The sequence below is a fragment of the Dreissena polymorpha genome, chromosome 12 (assembly GCF_020536995.1).
Source record: "Dreissena polymorpha isolate Duluth1 chromosome 12, UMN_Dpol_1.0, whole genome shotgun sequence".
Taxonomy (NCBI): Eukaryota; Metazoa; Mollusca; class Bivalvia; order Myida; family Dreissenidae; genus Dreissena; species Dreissena polymorpha.
Window position 1 is genome coordinate 67,359,399 of NC_068366.1, and position 20,719 is coordinate 67,380,117.

The following is a 20,719-nucleotide window of genomic DNA, read 5'->3' on the forward strand; positions in this document are numbered from 1 at the left end:
TGAATGCCTGCCTGCCTGAATGCATGCCTTCCTGCAGGCATACCTGCATGCCTGCATGTTTGTCTGCCTGCCCGCCCGCCCGCCCGCCCGAGAGCGCCCGCTCTACCGCCCGTCCGTCAGTCTGTCTTTCTCAGAACATTTTATTCTTCATTTTTCTTGCACCAACGGGCTTGCAACGATCGTCCGACAACGCTACTTCTTTACTGTAAAACTCTTTGTGCCGTAACGACATTCGTAAATTTTTTCTCAGATATAAAATAGTATGAATTCTTCATTAAATGTTCGTGAAGACAGCAGTTAAGCAGCCTCGTAGTCTGGCACCGTTAACTCAGCAGTCAAGCAAGCTTGTAGGCTGGCAGCATGCACACAGTGGTCAAGAAGCTTAGCGTAAACTCAGCAGTTCAACAGCCTAGCAAAGCGTCAGCGTGAACTCTGCAGCCAAGCAGCTTAGCAGTCTGGCAGCGTTAACTCAGAAGTCAAGTAGTTTAGCAGTCTGGCAGTGTGAACTCAGCAGTACAGCAGCTCAGCAGTCTGAGAGTGTTAAATAAGCAGTCTATCAGCTTAGCAGTTAGTTCTGGCTATCATAACTTTAAATGTCGCTTTTATGATTTTTGGCTGGCGCGACAGGTCTGTCAATACTATATAAACTGTACGCTGACGTTTCTTTAGCTACTTAGCAGTCTGTCAGCGTGAACTCAGCAGTGCAGCAGCTTCGCAGTCTGGCAGCTTGAACTCAGAAGTCCAACAGCTTAAAAGTCTGTCAGCGTGAACTCAGCAGTCTAGCAGCTTAGCAGTTTAGCACCATGAACACAGCAGTCCAGCTGCCTAGCAGTTTGGCAGCGTAAACACAGCAGCACAGCAGCTTAGCAGTCTGGCAGCGTAAACTCAGCAGTACAGCAGCATAGCAGTCTGGCAGTGTGAACTTAGCAGTACAGCAGCCTAGCAGTCTGGCAGCATGAACTCAGCAGTCCAGCAGCCTAGCAGTCTGTCAGCGTGAAGTCAGCAGTGCAGCAGCTTACCAGTCTGGCAGCGTGAACTCAGCAGTCCAGCAGCCTAGCAGTCTGGCAGCATGAACTCAGCAGTACAGAAGCTTAGCAGTCTGGCAGCGTGAACTCAGCAGTCCAGCAGCCTAGCAGTCTGGCAGCATGAACTCAGCAGTCCAGCAGCCTAGCAGTCTGGCAGCGTGAACTCAGCAGTCCAGCAGCCTAGCAGTCTGGCAGCATGAACTCAGCAGTCCAGCAGCCTAGCAGTCTGGCAGCGTGAACTCAGCAGTCCAGCAGCCTAGCAGTCTGGCAGCATGAACTCAGCAGTACAGAAGCTTAGCAGTCTGGCAGCGTGAACTCAGCAGTCCAGCAGCCTAGCAGTCTGTCAGCGTGAAGTCAGCAGTGCAGCAGCTTACCAGTCTGGCAGCGTGAACTCAGCAGTCCAGCAGCCTAGCAGTCTGGCAGCATGAACTCAGCAGTACAGAAGCTTAGCAGTCTGGCAGCGTGAACTCAGCAGTCCAGCAGCCTAGCAGTCTGGCAGCATGAACTCAGCAGTCCAGCAGCCTAGCAGTCTGGCAGCGTGAACTCAGCAGTCCAGCAGCCTAGCAGTCTGGCAGCATGAACTCAGCAGTCCAGCAGCCTAGCAGTCTGGCAGCGTGAACTCAGCAGTCCAGCAGCCTAGCAGTCTGGCAGCATGAACTCAGCAGTACAGAAGCTTAGCAGTCTGGCAGCGTGAACTCAGCAGTCCAGCAGCCTAGCAGTCTGGCAGCGTGAACTCAGCAGTCCAGCAGCCTAGCAGTCTGGCAGCGTAAACTCAGCAGTCCAGCAGCTTAGCAGTCTGTCAGCGTAACCTAAATCTGTCCGTATAGCACCTGCAGGCCCAGGGTAAAATATGTTGTGCATGTACTTGTTTAGTCTTTTGTGCTCTTTTCGCATTCAAACGATTTTCACGTGTTCTATTTTGTGCAGGTAACGGTAACTATCCTGTTACAGATAAGTTGTGAAAAGTCACTTGACGACGTTGGTTTTTACACTGAATCTTGGTCTTCTTCCGCTACCAGCTTTGCCCTACTGTCTGCCTAATCATTTCCATGTAGTCTGTTGATAACGGGGATCCACTGGAGTAAAAATACTTATGCACTTTATGTTGTGTAGTTCTCCTGTGAGGCGAGGCAGATTGGTTTCTGTTGCTACTCAAAGACTTACAAAGCATTTGTTAGGAAGACAATCTGGGAGTCTTGGTCAACTTTGCTGCTGATGGTGTTTGCAGTATGGATAATGATTCAAACTAAACTCGTTACTTGCAGTTGAGGCCTGTTTGTGTTGACACTGCCAGCAACTTAATGTGTAGTTGTTGAATACATTTTAGTGCATCAGATTAACGGCACGCGTTCATAAGGTAGTGACATATTTGACTGATTAAGTTGTGAAATGAAGTCCTTAATGTATCCTCGTCATGCTTTAAATGCTCAATAACAAATACACGGACACGATTAATAAAATAATACAAACACAATTAGATAAATCATTCTTCATGGGTACATTAGTTTTAAGACATACAAAGCCATTGGCCTTCCCCTCGGCACATCGTCCAAATAATCTAACGTTTTCTAACGTTTTCATACAATTTGTAAAACTTTTAAACAAAGCTATATCAAAGGCTTTATAAGATATAAAGACGATTTGTAACTAAATAAGTTAATAATTAAATAATTAATTTATATACGTAATTGTCTATTTATAATTCAAATTATAATATACTTACACGAGAGTATGTGTGTATTTCCCGAATAATTTCTTATTAACACATTGGAAAGTATTCCGAAGTGTTGTCCACAAAAAAAAGTTTCATGTAATATCATGTACTTTATGTATGATTGTGTAAGATTTTAAATAATGACTGAGAATTTTTTTTTCTCAACATATATTTATAAGCAACAAGCCCGCAGTCCTTTGTGAGAAAATCTGTCTAGCAATGGCAAATGGAGAATAGAAGATGGCATCCATGCCTTATGTCCTCCATGATTTATCTTAAATGTTACTGCTGGATGTCGTATTTGACGAAACCTCGTTTCATCGTAATTAGGTGAAAGATTAAGTACGTATATTTTGAAATCTAAATTTTGCAACGGCAAGATATCTCAAAATTATATACTAAACATATATCGCAATGAAGCTCATCAATTATCTTTTCAAACTTTTAATGAACGCCTTTAAAGTCATTTGAATTAAGAAGTCCGTATAATACTAATATGCATTAAACAAAAACACATTATTTTACTTTGGCTGTCGATGAACATTTTAAAAACCTTTACAATTAAAGTTGGATGCATAAACCCACAGAAGTACATGTATATTAATGTACGCCTGGATTGTTCCTGGATAACGTCAGATGTAAATCAAAATCAAAAGACGCGTTTTGCTCATGTAATATGAATCCAATTACGGAAAAAAGAGACAACACGTAAACATGCACATTCGGTTAATGTAAAATCAAAAGTTGCGGACGAATGATCTTCATGCTAATAGTGTATACCACGTAAAGACACAAGCTAGCTAAATAGCAGTCCCTATTGAGAAAAGGAAACACATGTACATTACCTTCTGATTTATTTGCATAAACTATTATGATTTAAATCATGACCTGACTATTTGATTGAAAAACATTAGTTCAAGACACAGTAGTCAATACAATCACATACCAGTTGTTTCAAACGTTTATTTGTTGCATTTGTGTCCTTATAACCAATAAACACTTTATTTATTTCCCTGAAAGCCGGATGCATAAATTATCTTCCAAGTGTAATGACGTTCTCTTCGGTTTTAAAGGATAAACAATTTGAATTGTGTGCATACTTTGTTCACAGTTTGCTGTACTGATAAAACAAAGACAGTAATATAGTGGGTAACAAGATAATAATTTAATTAACGACATGTGTCATTACAAAATCATGGAACGTTGCTCTTTAGTATTCTTTATATACACGCTGTGTACAGTTTTTGCATCAGAACCATCTTGTCCAGTTCTTTCGCGATACGATTATGAAGAGAAAATACTTGAAAGAGTTATCAGAAATGAACTGGTGCTGCAGACTACCCTACAGAGTATCCGTGAAACCAACGAAAAAGTCATAGCTGAGCTTCATGCTTTGCAAGAAGAAAAAGTAAAAATAAATGCGGTCTTGGAAATTATAGAAAGAAAACAGACGTATATCGAGACTTATAGTGCCAGTACACTTACCAACTTATCTAAAGCTTTACTGGAAATTCAAGAAAGATCAAATCGTATCGACAACGACACAATAGGTATGATACACACTAGTTAATATAATGATATCAGTGTACATGTGTAATACGTGAAGATTGGTACATTTTGGAATCGAAATAAAACAGACAAGCATGACCAAGGTAAGACAAATATATTGCATTAAAAAGAGTTGTGTGTGACGAAGTGATCCTTAAAGTGATATTATGGTCATCTAACAGTATATGCGATGTTTATAGGTGTGAATCGCAACCCTTGTTTATTTTTGGTGTTTTCACATCATATTCACTTATATTTGTTAATGCAGCATCAACATACTAAACAATATCCCGGAAAATGAAAATTAATGCATTTGAATAATATCAACCGTAATTTCGTTTTGACAACTGACGACAGAAACTATTCAATGTACAATGTGAGTCTTAATATAGTTTTCATGCAGATTCGTTCATACGACACAAAGAGATAATTTTGTTTTACGGATCATTTCGGCTTAGAGGACTGGGTGAGTCATGTAAAATATCGAATATAATGTATATTTTTATAAACAGCTATTAGCAAGACGAGTTGTAGATAATTGGTCAGTAACCACATTTTAACTAACTCTTTTGACCTGTTAATTCTTGTGTGCTCAATTCAACAGTGAAAAATGCCCATAATTTTACTTCAACCTTTGACAAAGTCTGAAAATGAAAATAACATGATAAAGATTGTTGCTTATAATGTTTATAATAAAAATACCTGGACTTTTCCGCTATGCACCTCCTAATTATAATAAATGGTCAATATCCAGTGAGCTGATCGGTATTTCGTGGACGGCGGATAATACTGATTCGTATTTATCATATTCGATCTGGTTCTTGTTTTGTTAAGACCTACCGATATATTCTTATATCTATTTTTTTATTTATTATTAATTATGACATATTTGGGAAAATAACTTTAGAAAGGGAATTTGAAACGGTAATTATAGTGGAATTAAAAGTGTTACTTCAAATGACGCATCAGCTCTTAATCAAACGAACTACGCTTTAGTGACACCTACAAACCTAAAATAATGTTAATGTAAAGATAACTAAAGTGTGTCTCTTATTATAACAACTCCTAATGACCTGTTATAAGGTATTAAATGAAATCAATCGTAAAGATCCTTTTCATATATATGAACCAGTTTTTTTACTTTTGAAACTTTATGTAATCTATATATAAGCAAATTCAGCTTTTATCGATGGCGTAAAAACTAAAGTAATGTGTATGCTATCTGTTTCAGATGAACTCAAGACACCTTAAGTACACTTTCATGCTAGGACAGCCGCGTTGATAACCGTAAACAAAGACCTGACGATACCGTTCCCAGTCGTAGTTGTCAACCAAGGCGTGGGATACGACTCTTCAACGGCAATTTTCACTGCTTCTGTGGCCGGATTGTACATTTTCGTTGTGCAATTTTGTACGCATGGGTCCAACTGGGCAACGCTGGTTATCGTTCATAACGGGAAACCTCTCCAGAGTGCCGGCCACTATGCCGCAGACGGCTTGGGTCATTGTTCAACAATGCAGGCCTTTGACAGTGTCACAATCGGTGATAAAGTCTGGGTTCGAGCTACCGCAGCTAGTGACCTGTTCAATGAACCAGAAAGATGGACTTCCTTTTCCGGAATACTTGTCCACAATTGATGGTGATAGCTTTACCAACTAATGTACCAGACTCCCTAAACACCAAGCGACGCATATTGCAGAACAATTGTCACACGTAGTATTTCTGTTTATCGCACATTTGATCGTTTAGTTTTTGTGTGTGTGTGTGCAATCTGGAAGTATCATCACATGTATTCTCCAAACTGACCGTGTATTTGACACATATTTCGGATTATTAACTGATTATATTGTATTCCAAACATGTTCATGTAGTATACAGATATGTTGAAATATCAAATGTAGCCAGAAATTATTGTACACATATATGTAGAATGACAGTATTGCAACTTTGCAACTGTTTGAAGTTCAAAAGACTTGTTTACAGATTTTTGTATTTTTCGAAAACTCTAATTAAATGTGTTTACTCACAAATCTTTAATGTTTCAAATAGTTTTAACGAATAAAACTATTGCCTTCCTCGGGATTCAAACGCGGGACGCCTAAGAGCAAAAGCTGGTTATCTACCACTGCGCCACGCATGTCGTATAATGTTTTCAGCAAATTATAAACGATATATTAGCAAACCAAGTATTTTCAAACTATCGATTAAAAGTGTCTCTCATGTTACGGGTGTTTATTATGACTATCCATTAATCAACAAATCATGTTTACATTTATCTTCGTCAGAAGTGTTATTTCGCTTGTTCAAACATGTTTACAATATTTTTAATACTAGTATATGACATTTTTCTTATTCGTATTTGTTCTTCAATCTTAAGTGGGTTTTTTTCGAACAAATACAATTACTTACTTTGTTGTTTCGTGAGAAGATTAATATCGTAACTTGTCAATGGACTTAATTGACTGCGTGTACACTTTAATAAAAAGCTATGGTATAAACTAGATCCAGTCTTCTTTTAATTACATTATTTCTTGCTTGTCGATCTATAGTTATACAATAAAACTCTGTCTGAGAATTGTGACCCTATCTTTGAATATAGCAATGAAGTATTTAAAGACGTATACATGGAAACCAATATTAACAAAAGTATCCTATTGTATCTGAAGTTAGATTATATACGCTTGAGTATATAGCTCCCTTCTAAACAGCGTCGCATACAACGTTGGAACAAAACAATTAGGCCCCCCAAAAGTTGTTTGTTTCCACTAACATATTAAAAACTAAGGTCGGTTAGTCCGACAAACAACGTTATTTCCCATTTTAATAAGGATTTTCAATGACAGAAATATTTTAAATCCCTTTGTTTCATATCTATCGTTGTATTTGTTGCAAAATGATCGAAAATTGCAAAAAAATCGACCTTGAATAAATTAATAAAAGTGTCGGCATCAAAAATTACAATCGGTCGGGTTATTGGAAACAAACAAATTTACGCCTTACCATTTGCATGGGGAGGGGCCTGCGTATACGGGAGCTTACCGCGTTTAAGTGAGAAAGTTGGAACAAAACTTCAAAGATGGCGTCGTTTTGGTGTTTTTTTCGTGAAGGAGTAGCGGATATTTTCACCCGGTAAGCCAGTTTATATTTATATTTCTTTTAAATGAATAAGCCCTTTCGGCTCTTCGGTGTTTGTGCTCCCCTCGGTTTTGTGTTTCAATACCGTAGACGTCGGAATAAAAAAGTTATTGAAGCAAAACCGTCGACAAATTTGTTGTTTAATTTCTTGACCTACGAGATGTTGGATGTTCGAATATCATTTTCTCTCACAATAAACAGTATTTGTACATGTTTACAGTTAAATATAACATAAATCACGATTATTTTATTATCATGACGCGTTTTTATGTCTATTATATCATTTCATGCCGAATTATAACGTGTTAACCCCCTTTTTGGAACTAAACTTCCCTTTAAGCACATTTTGGGACCTGACTTCCAAATGGTAAACAGCTCTTTCCTATGTTAGGTTTAATGCGAAATAACTTTCTTGAATGAATTCCGCATTGGTGCGAATGTTTAGGAAAACATTTTCACTTGAGGAAATCAAGAGGTATCTTTTTTTTATTAATTGTTATATTATTAATTTTTATTATTATATGTTTTATCTCGTACTTAACGCTAACATTTAGTGTGTGTAATATAAGACATTAGACGGTATTATTAACACAGTGTAATTCTTACCTGTTTATTTTAACACATATGGACATACTTATGTTTGAATATCATTATGCAACAAACGGAATACTATGCCTATAAAACGGAATACTATGCTTACTACTTCCAGATATCAAGACGCCAGTTATATATGTCGGGGATGCCAAGATTAAAAAAGACGTAACGAAGTGTGTACCGCTCTAGAAAGCGAAAGGTACATGAAAACCCACCAATCAAACAAAAACGATTACGTCGAAGTACCACGCCAAACAATCACATGTACGTGCAATATAAGTGTAATGAAAAACAGAAAAGAGTAAAGACGTTTCGATACTAGTATACGGTTGCTGTAATCAAATACTGCCATTGTTGCGATTCGGAATACATGAAGCAATTTGGAATACCTGACACCTGCTTAGAAGATGCATATCGGTAGATGTTTTTTTTAAACTTAAATATATTATTGTTTATTTAATACATTGACATTTGACACGTTTTACCATAACGATACTGATACATGTATGTGACTTTGATGTGACACATTTTGGACGAACTTCTTTTAAACCAGTTCAAGTTGGTCACTATATTATAATCACAAAAAATGAATTTGTAGTGGATAGAAAGATTTGTGCAAATGCAATACACGATATGATTTCAGTAGACGTGATCTATATATACATGTATTTTTTTCTCTTTTATACATATGTGAATACATATTATTTAAGACTGTTGTATTGAGGGAATAAAGTATTGGTTCACTTAGAAAGATTATTTCGTTTGTTCCTAACATTGCCTTCTAATCGTAGGTAATGTTAATATGTCAAATGCATAACGAATTCATTCCGACCCAAAACTGTTTTTTATTATGTATGTAAGTGCTAAATACAATTGAAAATGTATGCAGAGACATCGTTGGAAGAAATGACGTAACACAGATAATGGTTTATTTTCATAAAAAGTGAGAAACTAGCATCATGACATTAACGGAACAAAACGTGTAATTAAGTAGCACTCATAGCAATTATATGTCAGACTTGTCTATGTAGAAATAATAAAAAAAAAACAAAAAAAAACACATAATGCATCAGCTGTTCTCGCCCTTTAATCTTCATCATCTGATCTGAAAAGACAGTAAAAGTATGGTTAAAGAAAATTTCATATCACAATAAGGCCGACACGTCATAAAATACATTTAATTAATTAAAATATTACTGAAAGTGCTGATAAACATTCTATAATCTCGTACATCAGCCACCCCACAAACCATCTTCTTTAAAATCGGTGAATTGATTCAGTTGGTCGACAGGTTTTGTGTACAGCATTTTTATAATTCTACAGTAAAATGATTAAGATAACACTTATATTGCACCACATAAAATGCTATATAACTATAATATTGAAGTACACATATAAACTTTATTATAGATGGGTAGGTATTTCGTGTCAATCTGTTTCACATATGAAAGAGCTGTTGGTCATTTGGAAGTCATGTTATGCTGCTTAAAGTACATATAGATGCATAACTTAATTTAGATTAAGCAAAATAAAACACTAGGTATTTGTCAAGATTCATAAGAGTCAAATATATACGAGAAATAAGAGCGTAATCGTGCGCAGCGAGACTTGCCCATATAGAATTGAACCTCTTATTGCTTTCTTTCGAACTAATTTCATGTCTCTGAACAAATATGCAATACGCCCGGTGTTTTTTAATATGCGGATTAATGCTCCGTTTTAGATCCATAATTAATGAACGCCTCAATATCTTCAAAAATTAAGACCGTATTAATGTTAACCGGCATTTGTTCATACAGATTTTATATAAATATTATAGAGTTGAACAAAAAATACATTAAGCCCTGTTTTCCCGGCACACGCGCTGGACATACAACTTTAAAAAACGCTATACCAATTCCATTACTTGTGCACTTACTAGATTGTAAACAATGACGGTTGAAATCCGTACGTGGGAATTTTTCTGGTAACCAAGAGCGATGTCAAAGTTCATGAAGCCTTTCATTGATAAATGTATATATGCGTCGGGTGTCAAAAGGGAGGCGGAAAACTACAACGGGCGAGGCATGGTATGGTATTGCGCAAGGGGGGGTTAGAGGGTTAGGGTTAGGGTTTGGGTTAGTGTCAGGGGTCGGGTTAGGGTTTGGGTTAGCCTAAACCCAACCCTAACCCTAACCCGACCCCTAATCCTAACCCTTACCCTAACCCTTTTTTAGGGTTATCACCCCTGATCATGCCTCGCCCGTTGTAGTTTTCCGCCTCCCGTGTCAAAACCAGCATCACCGGATGTAAAATCTATTTTTGACCTGCATATTATCCGCTGCTGTGTTTGCCGCCAATTAGTTTTAAATGGATTCCTAACCGGTAAGTCGATTACATAACATCAGAACATAATATTCCTTCCAAAAAGGGCGCTATCCTGCTTAATAGTACATGTATATTGCGAAAAAGTGAAGCTCCCCCTGTATAATGTCGCAGTTTATCAAAATAGTTATGTTTCATCTTTTGTAATGTAGCTTGAGGTTTCGTATCTTTGAAAAGTATGAATGAGTTATACATTTAAACAGAGGAAGCGTTCTTTAAAACATTCATATCAATTGTAAATTCATTCACGACAGAAAGTTCGTGTGTTACCTTCTTACATGGGTATGAGCTGTGTTGGTCATTTGGAAGTCATGTCCCAAAATGTGCTTAAAAGGAAGTCAGTTCCAAAAATAGGGATTAAACCAATAGTTTTTGGCAATAAATTAGTTATAAGAGATAAAACGGCGTCGGGAAAATGAAATAATCATGGTTTTACCGTACACGTGCATCAATACTGTGTATTATAAGAGAAAATGATATTTGTACATCCCATTTCTCGAACGTCACGTAAGAAGAAAACAGATTTGTGGACGGTTTTCCTTCAATAACTTTTTTATCCCGACGTCTACGATCTTGAAACAAAAAACCGAGGGAAGCACAAACACCGTAGAGCCGTAAGGGCGTATTCATTTAAATTATTATAAATACAAAGGGGCTTACCGGGTGAAAATATCCTCTCTTCCTTCAAGAAAACCCAACAAACGACGCCGTCTTTGAAGTTTTGTTCCAACTTTCTCACTTAAACGCGGTAAGCTTCCGTATACGCATGCCCCCCTGCATTTATATCCGATGAAAGTTTATAATAATTTATTCAGCGTTGATTTTAGTAGTTTTCGCAATACAAATTTAAACAAACAACTATTGTTTTTCAACCTTAATTTTTAATGAGTCTCTTGGCTTCATGAACAAACAAGGACAAGTCTCTATGTCTAAATTGTTTAACATTTATTTCTTTACTTATTTATTTATCAGGGGTGTGATCTAAGAACCCCATAAAGGAAGTCATATTACCTACCCCCGTACGAGGGCTTAATTAAACTCTGCATTTGTATATAGATCCAGCAAAGTTGATTACTATTTGTTAAATAAGTTTGAAATTAAAAGGGAGGAAATCAGCTGAAAGGAGGAACAACTCACACCCCTGTTTATTTTGTTAAATCAACTAAGCGGTCTTATAAGATATTATAATGAAATTTTATATAATTATAATTCTGTGAACACAGCAGTGGCTTAAAAACGCACAGGAGCAAACCTATATACCATCATTTTTATATCCCTTGTAAAACAGAAAAACCTTTCCCAAGCGGCTGTTAGAAAGCGGCCACATACACAAGATGTAAATAGTTATGTAAATTCATACAGGTATTGGTTGTTAAGTAAAAGAACCGGATAACAATTAAATCATGTGTAAATATGATTACAAGCCATCACATTGAAATATGATCACGAAAGCTTAGTTTCGTTCATCTTATGTATACGTCTGACTTGTGGTGAACCATCTATTAAGGAATGGGTTGGTTTATTATCGGTTTATATTTCAGTTGTAATAATAAACACATGTTTGCAAACTTCCATTAATTTAATTGAAAGAAAAGGACAATACATTTGAAAACAGACAATAATGTACGTGAATACTACATGATCAAGTGTTTTCAGAACAAAATGCACGTTAACGAATAGTGTTATTGAAACCACTCTGAGTGAAAGTATTGCAACTAGACTGAGTAACCAGAAACTACAGTATTCCGCGAGTTGCAAGAATGGAATTTAATTTTACATATCAAACAATTACTGTATACATGCCAATTGCATATTGTATTTCAGGCTTTTAATTGTATGTGAATGTATGCCGCGGATATTGAACAAGCCGTACATCCAAATTATATTCATTTACAATTTAAATGACATTTATGATTAGTTTCAAACGTCGCTTAACGTCTTAAAGAATGTAACAGAGTCATTTAAATCAACAACAATTATGTGTATTTTAACGCGATTTATTATATGTGTGCAACAGCTATGCATAAATAAAATTCAACAATACAAAAGTATTCCTCAATGATTATATAATAGACGTTCAAGGTATGTGCATTGGTGTGTAATAATATGTTACATGACAATTTATCGCTTTATAATGTTTATAAATGGTATCATTTTGTATCTTAATATATACTTTTAATTCTACTTCGAAAACAATATGACCAAACAATTAAATTTCCCATATGTGAAATGTCTTTCTACAGAGTGCGCCTTTATGTGTGTAAAAAGACATAGCATAGTCCAAAAATAATGGATACTCATGCAATTGGTTTCAATTTTTCAACCTAACAATGCAGTTTGTCATAATGTAGGGTATCAAATATTTTGTTTTGTGCGGAAATAAATATTTTCTAATGATTCCAAATCAAACACAACCAACATGCAAAACATTGGCGTATGTGATGTTACAAGCAAAAATTAAACATTGAAACAATTCATACATTTAATTTACAAACTAAAATAGGGTATAAAATACTTCCAGGAAATACGTTCGTGCAGCTTTTGATATGAAAAAATTGTTACAAAGTTACGTAAAAGCTAGTCATGTTGATACAACATAAAAAGATATAATATAACTGGGAACACAAATTAAACAACCACAGTATGCTGATAACATGAAAATATTCACATTTTAAATGACTTTTCCAAGCAATAATCTTTCCTTTTTAAATAGCAAGTGTTGCGCATGTCAGCATGAAAGTGTTAACAATAACTGAATCAATAATTCCTTGCATCTGAAACTTTGCCCGTTAACAATTCATATAAATCTTCTTCTTGTTTTTGATATTCTCTATACCTGAGATTCAAACGATTATAAGTGAGCGTTGAAATGGTTTAATGAAACCTAACCAGATTATCGAGGTCTATGTGCACCAACGCTTTATCCATGAGTATCACAACCTGAGTTCATGTCATTCAATTCTTCTTTTGGAGGAATAACCTCTATATCCATGATCCGCTTAGTTCGATTTTTGAAACATGTAGACATTACGCCAACGACGGTTGCCAAAATTATACAAAATCCTGAAACAAGTAAATATGTCAAACAATATATCTGTATATATTTTTTTAATAAAAAACAACAATCATATGTCGACTTTTGAGATACAACTAGGTTATCATTAAAAATCTGAAAAACTCTATTTTTACAGTTTAGTCAATCAGTGTTAAAGAAATTTGTAAACAGATGTTAACCAATTGTAAGTATATTTGTTTTAAATATGACAAAACGCATTAAGGGGTGTTGCGGCAGTTTATTTAACCGAGAATATATTTATAGCAACACCGTTGATGATATTATAACAACTCAATATATTTGTTATCAGTACCATCAGAAGTGACCGAGTTGGTCAATAATTCAATTGTCAGTGGTTCGATCCCAGGTGGGGTTAACTTTTTTTTACTTCTTTTTTTAACTTCTTTCATTTCATTCTTGTTTTATACTGGAGCTCTTTAGTCCTGTTGGTTACATTTATCAATGTAAAGCATTTAATAACAAACTACAAAACATGCCGAAATCTGAGAACAAGTACATGTAAGCTATTAATGATTAAGGTCGAGTTTGATACTGTATGGTATCATGTTTGTGATTAAATATTGTTTTTTATTAATCTGTTTTAGTAAGTTTCAGTTTTATTGAAAAAGTACATGTTATATAATGGCGAATAAAATCAAAACAAGGCCGGAGACCCTATGTTTTTATTTTCATTTTTCATATATTATGTGAATATATATCTTATATATAAATTTTGGACAAAATCTATTAGATGGAAAAAAAATCAGCAAAACTGCCGCAACACCCCTTAAATGTTTAACCTAAATATTAGGGATTGACCTAAAACTGGAAGTTGTAAAAGTAAATACTATATAAAATAACAAGATATTTTCCAAGACGCTTGACTATTCCGCTTTCATATAGTATTATTAAGTACGTTTTCTGTTGTTATTAAGTATAGATAAACTAAACGACGAAAATATATAAATTAAAACAAGAATTGTGACCATGTCAAGGAGTATTATTTACACATTTGTACGAATCAAATTAGCTGAATTTAATAAACATCGCCATTAAGGTATGCATATAATCTAGCTACAAAGAAAATTACAGCACTATATGTGGCCGGTGTATCCTGTTTTAATAAATTGTATATATTCATATTATAAACGTATTTATTGTGTATTGAGAGTGGATTGAGTTTGGTTTATGTACTTTATTATATACTTTTTGCGTATAAATCGGGCATTAAATGGGCCGTCCAACAGATTTTGGCATGTATTGAAGCTTGTCATTAAATGCTTCAAATGCTTTATATTGATAAATTTAAACATTTGAACAATAAATCTCCAGTAAAAAAAAACAAGAATACAATTTTAAAAAAAGGAAAAAAGGAAAAAAAGTAACCCTCAACAGGGCTCGAACCACTGACCCCTGAATTCCTGGAGTCCTGGAGTAAAAAGCCTCATGCATTGACCACTCGACCATCCACGCTCATATACATAGCAGATGTATTGTTTAGCTATATAAGCAATCCTCGTAGATTCCCAAAATATCGAATCGCGTCGATACGACGCTTTATCTGTTGGACGGCCCCTTAAAGATGTAACATTGCATAATAAAAAGTAGCTTAGCTGACTTGTATTCGGTATAGCAATTAAGTAGTTTTCAATATGTTAGTTGTATAATGTTGAACTATTGTAACTGTAGAGTAAACTTTAATTGGCTGTTCATAAATGATTAGATTCATTAAATCGTATCCGAGTGAACCAACATCTTTGGCAAATGTCATTCGAAGCATTTGATTTGGACTATTACCATATGTACATAATACTTCATCATATATCACTATTACTTTTAGAACATGAAATCCGTTGCTTTCGCACAAACGGCAATACAGTCCTCCGTTTTTGATAACACTTATTGAGCACCAATCATTCTTCTACTTCTAGTTACAGTGATTTTGACCAAACTGTCCCCAAAATCATAACGTTGGTATGCTTGCTACCTACAAATACAATCACCACACAATAACTTCATCCAAAGTCATGCCATTGTTCTTAATGTATTGAAATGTATTCCACTTTACCTCAAAACACATGATAACAAAGGTCTGAATGTGAACATGCACAAACCTACACAAAACACAACAAAAAATGCCAGTATCCAATCTAAATTTTTTGAGTGGACACTCTTCTTTTATAGAGTAACAATGACCTTGACCTAACTGGCCCCAAGTGCAACCGGTCGCTAGATAAGCATATAATCTACCTACAAACAAAATTGCTTCACAATATCTCTATCCTTACAGAAGTTTTGAACGCAAACTGTGTGCATATCTTTCGCAACATACCTTCACCAAGATTGCCCCAAATGCAACCCCCTGTTTTGTCTCCATGTAAGTAAGAGTCAGGAGTTTTAAGGGGGCTAAATTCTGCCTTATTGCAGGTCAGAGTTTGTCATTGTAATCACATGATGATCACCATATCATGTGCAAAGTTTCAATTGAATAGTTGTAGTAGTAAACAAGAATATCAGTGAAACTGATGGATGCTCCCCGATGATGCGCTTTGTCAATCTATGTGTTCATAACCACCTAAAAAACTATTATAAGCATCGGTGACCTTGACCTTGACCCCAGTGACATCCATGCAAGGTACCTACATGGCAAATATGAAAGGGATCGGCAAAGAATTGAAAGTGCTATGCGAAACTGTAACAAAAGTGTGACAGAAAAATCTATTATTAGCCTCGGTGACCTTGACCTTGACCCCAGTGACCTCAAACCTCATCAAAAGGGAGAGGTCCATGCAAGGTACCTACATAGAAAATCTGAAAGAGATCGGTAAATAATTGAAGGTGCTAATTGAAACTTAACAAAAGTGTGACGGATGGAAGGAAGGAAGTAAGGAAGTAAGGAACTTCAAACTGACAACTATATGCTCCACCGAAAATATTTCGGGGAGCATAAAAAGATATGTACTTTAAGAGCACAAATCTTATCCTACAATTAATTTTACACGCAAAGCTTAAAAGGACATTATATCAGTACAAACGTTTGTATCATCCTGCTTAAAAGATGGTCACAGTCTTGGTAAAAGAATTTTCATAAAAACCATTTACACATATAAAACGTTATATTATAATGTATGCAGTGGGTAAATAAATAATGAGTAGTTCCACGCAAACGTATGTCGAAATCCCCTAAGTGAACAAGGGCATAATTCTACTAAATTACAGATCAGAGTTATGGAGCTAGGTCAGTGACAGCAAACGATCATTCCAAACACATGTGTTAAGTTTAATTAAATATTGTACACCTATAGTCGAAAAAGTGATATGAAGATTGTTTGCACGTTTACATTACCGATTTTCTATGTACAAAAAGTGGGCATACATCTGCTTAATTGCTTGACAGAATTACGGAGCCTGGTCTTCCTATGATACCGAACACATATGTGTAGTTTTAATTAGATAAGTTAGGCAAACAGTAATAAGGAGATGTCATACGTTTTTCTTAACAATAGTATAACGCGTGTTGAAATAAAAGGAAAAAGAGTAATATAATTCCATTTATTTCAACACAAAATCCAAAAAATAAAGAACTGTTTGGCGTATTAAAAAACAACATTGACATTTTACAAACAGACCCGGTTATGAATAAAATAATTTCAAATCAGAAGATAATAAAATGTAAGCGACAGCCACCTAATTTAAAACGTCTGTTAACCAAATCTTACTTTTCATCTCAAGAACCAAGAGTATCCAAATGTAATGACCCTAGATGCGCCCTGTGTGGTAATATTATTGAAGGGAATTACAAAATGTTCAAAATAAAAACTAATATGTCATGTGATATACAAAATGTGATTTACGTATTAGTATACAATGGATGCAAACAATATTATATAGGCCAAACTGGCGATAAACTTAGAAATAGGCGATCTGTCCATGAACAACAAATGCGAAACCCCTCAACAAGACAGATGCCTTTAAGTAAACATTTAGATGAATGTTCATATAATGAACCAAAATTTAAAATATTTCCATTTTATAAGCTATTTTCGAACAATATTTCAGCTAGGTTAGCAAAAGAACAACATTTTATACATGTATTTAAACCCAAATTAAATTTCATTTAATATTTATTGACGTTATGACGTCATAATTGATATGACGTTATCTCCATGACATTTTGACGTTGTAATATATTGTATTATGCCCTGATGAGCTATGCGAAACGCGTTGGCTAAATCAATATATATTTAAAATCCCAGACACGTGTTATTACTTTTATTATGTATATATATATATATATAATATATATATATATATACATATATATATATATATTAACATGCAATTGGTTGAGAAAAAATAGGCATTTTGTAACTTGAATAATTCAATATTTTCACATATTTAATCTCATTTTGCTTTCACTAATATTACCTGCTTCTATATACATTATTTTAGAAAAACAAGTGATGGTCAAAATTTAATTGTGGGTGCTCACTTAAATTTTACTTCAACATATATTCATACATGTATAGTCTTCTAATATAAGTAGTATTTGATTATCATCTGTGACTGTTCAATTCTTTTAGGTGCTCTAACCTCCAAGAATTCCCAGCGTAAAAATGGTGCAGTAGATACTGGGCGAAAACGCCGTTGCTAGGAAACCTGTGACGTAGCAAACACCAGCTAACACTGAAGCTGCTCTGCAACTGTATCGGTCAAGAACTGCAGAGGAGATGGGCGCTGCAAATGAAAAATCATTTTTTAATGTATACATATTTTTATTTGACCACCAACACGCCATTACTAAAGAACGACACATATACGATACACGTCATAATTGTCGCATCAAGAAACCCGCAAACACTCCAAAGACGATATGACACATAGCCATATTATAAAAAGTATGCTATAAAATAGATTTCTCATTTTAAAGAAAATGTTTTGTTGTTATTTGTGTCAAGTAATTAATGACATTACCCATACTGTCGTGAATTATAGAGGTAAGGTATTTACAAAATAATTAAATGAACGTTTTTCAATTTAATATTATGCATTCAAATTATGGGTGCGGGCATGCTAGATTACAAGGGGTCGTACTCACCCAAAATATATTAGACTTAGGTATAAAGATAAAGAGTCTTTAAGACTAAATCTTAAAATTGGAATATTTAAGAATCGTTTTAATTTTTAATAAAACTTGACATTTATCATTTCTAGCTGAATCATAGTTCGTGCTGCAGAACATTTCTTCAATATTCACATCAGTGGTAGCTTGTTAAAAAATGTTGACGCATTTTTTTTCTTGATTCTTAAGCTATTCATTAATTTTAAGTCTAAGAATGGGCTGTTGTATACGGAACCAAGAATACTTACTGCAACAACTTATACCAGTAACAGACAAGTGCTCTACGTGATTAAGATGTAATGGAAAAATGGCCGTCGAAATGATTTAATGACCAAAACAAGTATTGTGACCAGGCATTGGATCGTACCCGTGATCCTCGGATTAACAGTCCAGCGTTCTACCAACTTAGCAAGCCGACCTGGCTTATCTGTTTCAATCAGATTCGACAGGATAACGATTCGATCATTAGATATAGTAAATGTTATTAAAAAAAAACACAAACTGTTAAAACGTATTTTACAAATATTAGGCGCACGTGCGTATAACGTCATTATAAATACTTAAAGGCCATGAAACATTTCAGCAAAAAATGCTGAGTTGTACCGATCAGATTTCATTATTTCTTTGAAAATGGAGACGTAGATCTATGTAGGATAAACATGTTACTTCCCTTTTCTGTTCTAATACATCCGGCTCGGTACTATAACAGGCTCATATCAAAGTAGAGGTGTAAGAAAATATGCTTAGTGACTATTCTTATATATTACACAACTATATCGTTGTAACCCTGAGTTTTTTATCTGTCTTTGGGGAAAGGGCCTTCGAGGGGGAAAAAATCGCGCGAAAGCCGGATTTGGGGGAAAATTAGGTGTCTTAAATAATCAATTACATATTTTACTGTTTTTAAAACAAATTCAATGAAGCAGACAATTTAATTATGCAATATTGTTGTATTTTCTGCACTGGATCAGGTTAACTTATGTAATTAAAGGTTCCAAAAAATATAATTTTTTTAGATATCATTGTTTGGGTAAAATCTATGTAACAGGGGAAAACTACGTCTAGGTGAAAGGGCCGATATTCGGCGGGTCGCAAAGAAGGAAAAAAACTGTAACCTGTTATTATTTATATCTCCCTACATTATATCAAGGTCTCGTTTGTATAACGCCAGTTCATAATAAAACTGGCTAAGTATTATGGAGTTTAATGACAAAATTAAACTCACTGAAAAATCTGGTAGTGGTACCAGCATAAAACAATAAAAAGTGAATAAAAGAACAATGCGTACCTCCGAGAGAGGCGAGCCCTGTATGTAGAGCCCCTGCCCATGACGTGAGCCCAACACTTTCCCCGTGGAGCTCCAGTAAAGTCGCGTGGATAATGCCGACGCCGTTCATGCATGACCCGATAAGCATGAAGCTTCCAAAGCTAGCGAATAGTACAACCCAGGACCAACCTCTGTCCATGTCGTTAAACTGCACATCCTCTTTATTGATAACGTCCTTGTCAAGTCCATTTTCCGACTTGAGAGGAGTTTCGTGTGAACAAACCACTGGCGGTTCAGTGCCATTTAATTTGCGTTCATTTAAATCTGGCGAAGGTTCAAATAACTGGACAACTTCTGATTCTTGCTCGTTTTGATCTTCTTTTACCGTCATATTGCAGGCTATTTTCCTTTAGCCTGTATTATATTATCCTTGGCATGATCGCTATAATCCGCTGCATAATTTATATTTCCGTAATTGCACATCATTCCCCGACAATATTCATATTTTTTACTAAGGTATTTAGAAATTATTTCGTCAATAACATACGCCAGAGCTGGGCCGGACTTATATAATATGTCCGCTAGGGCCGATTAAAGACCTCCGGGTCAGCTCTTTCGTATGTTATCTTTCGTATTACATAAAAAATATATCATCCTATTAATTGTTCCTTCACTTACATTCATTACAGAACCACCTTTCCGTACTTGTATGTTCATTCATTGATTGCGCGTTTTATGACGTATCTCAACACACCAGTTTCAGCTAAACCCTCTGGATTTTCAGGACAGTTGTTGAAATGTATGTTTATTTTACAGTAAATTAAAATATTTAAAAATTTCCAAAAAAAGTGTCGTTTTAATTATATTAAGATTAATGGATGGAAGATCAGAAAA

The 20,719-nt window shown here is 35.2% G+C and overlaps 1 protein-coding gene across 1 annotated transcript; it reads right to left on the reverse strand.

The window, feature by feature from the left end:
• Window positions 1-787: 787 nt before the first annotated feature.
• Window positions 788-20,514, reverse strand: LOC127852691 (monocarboxylate transporter 10-like). Its single transcript, XM_052386641.1, has 3 exons — window positions 19,847-20,514; window positions 18,030-18,173; window positions 788-909 (listed from the first exon to the last, which is right to left on the reverse strand). The coding sequence occupies exons 1-3, from the start codon at window positions 20,214-20,216 to the stop codon at window positions 788-790; spliced, it is 636 nt and encodes a 211-aa protein (XP_052242601.1). The 5' UTR covers window positions 20,217-20,514.
• Window positions 20,515-20,719: the final 205 nt, after the last annotated feature.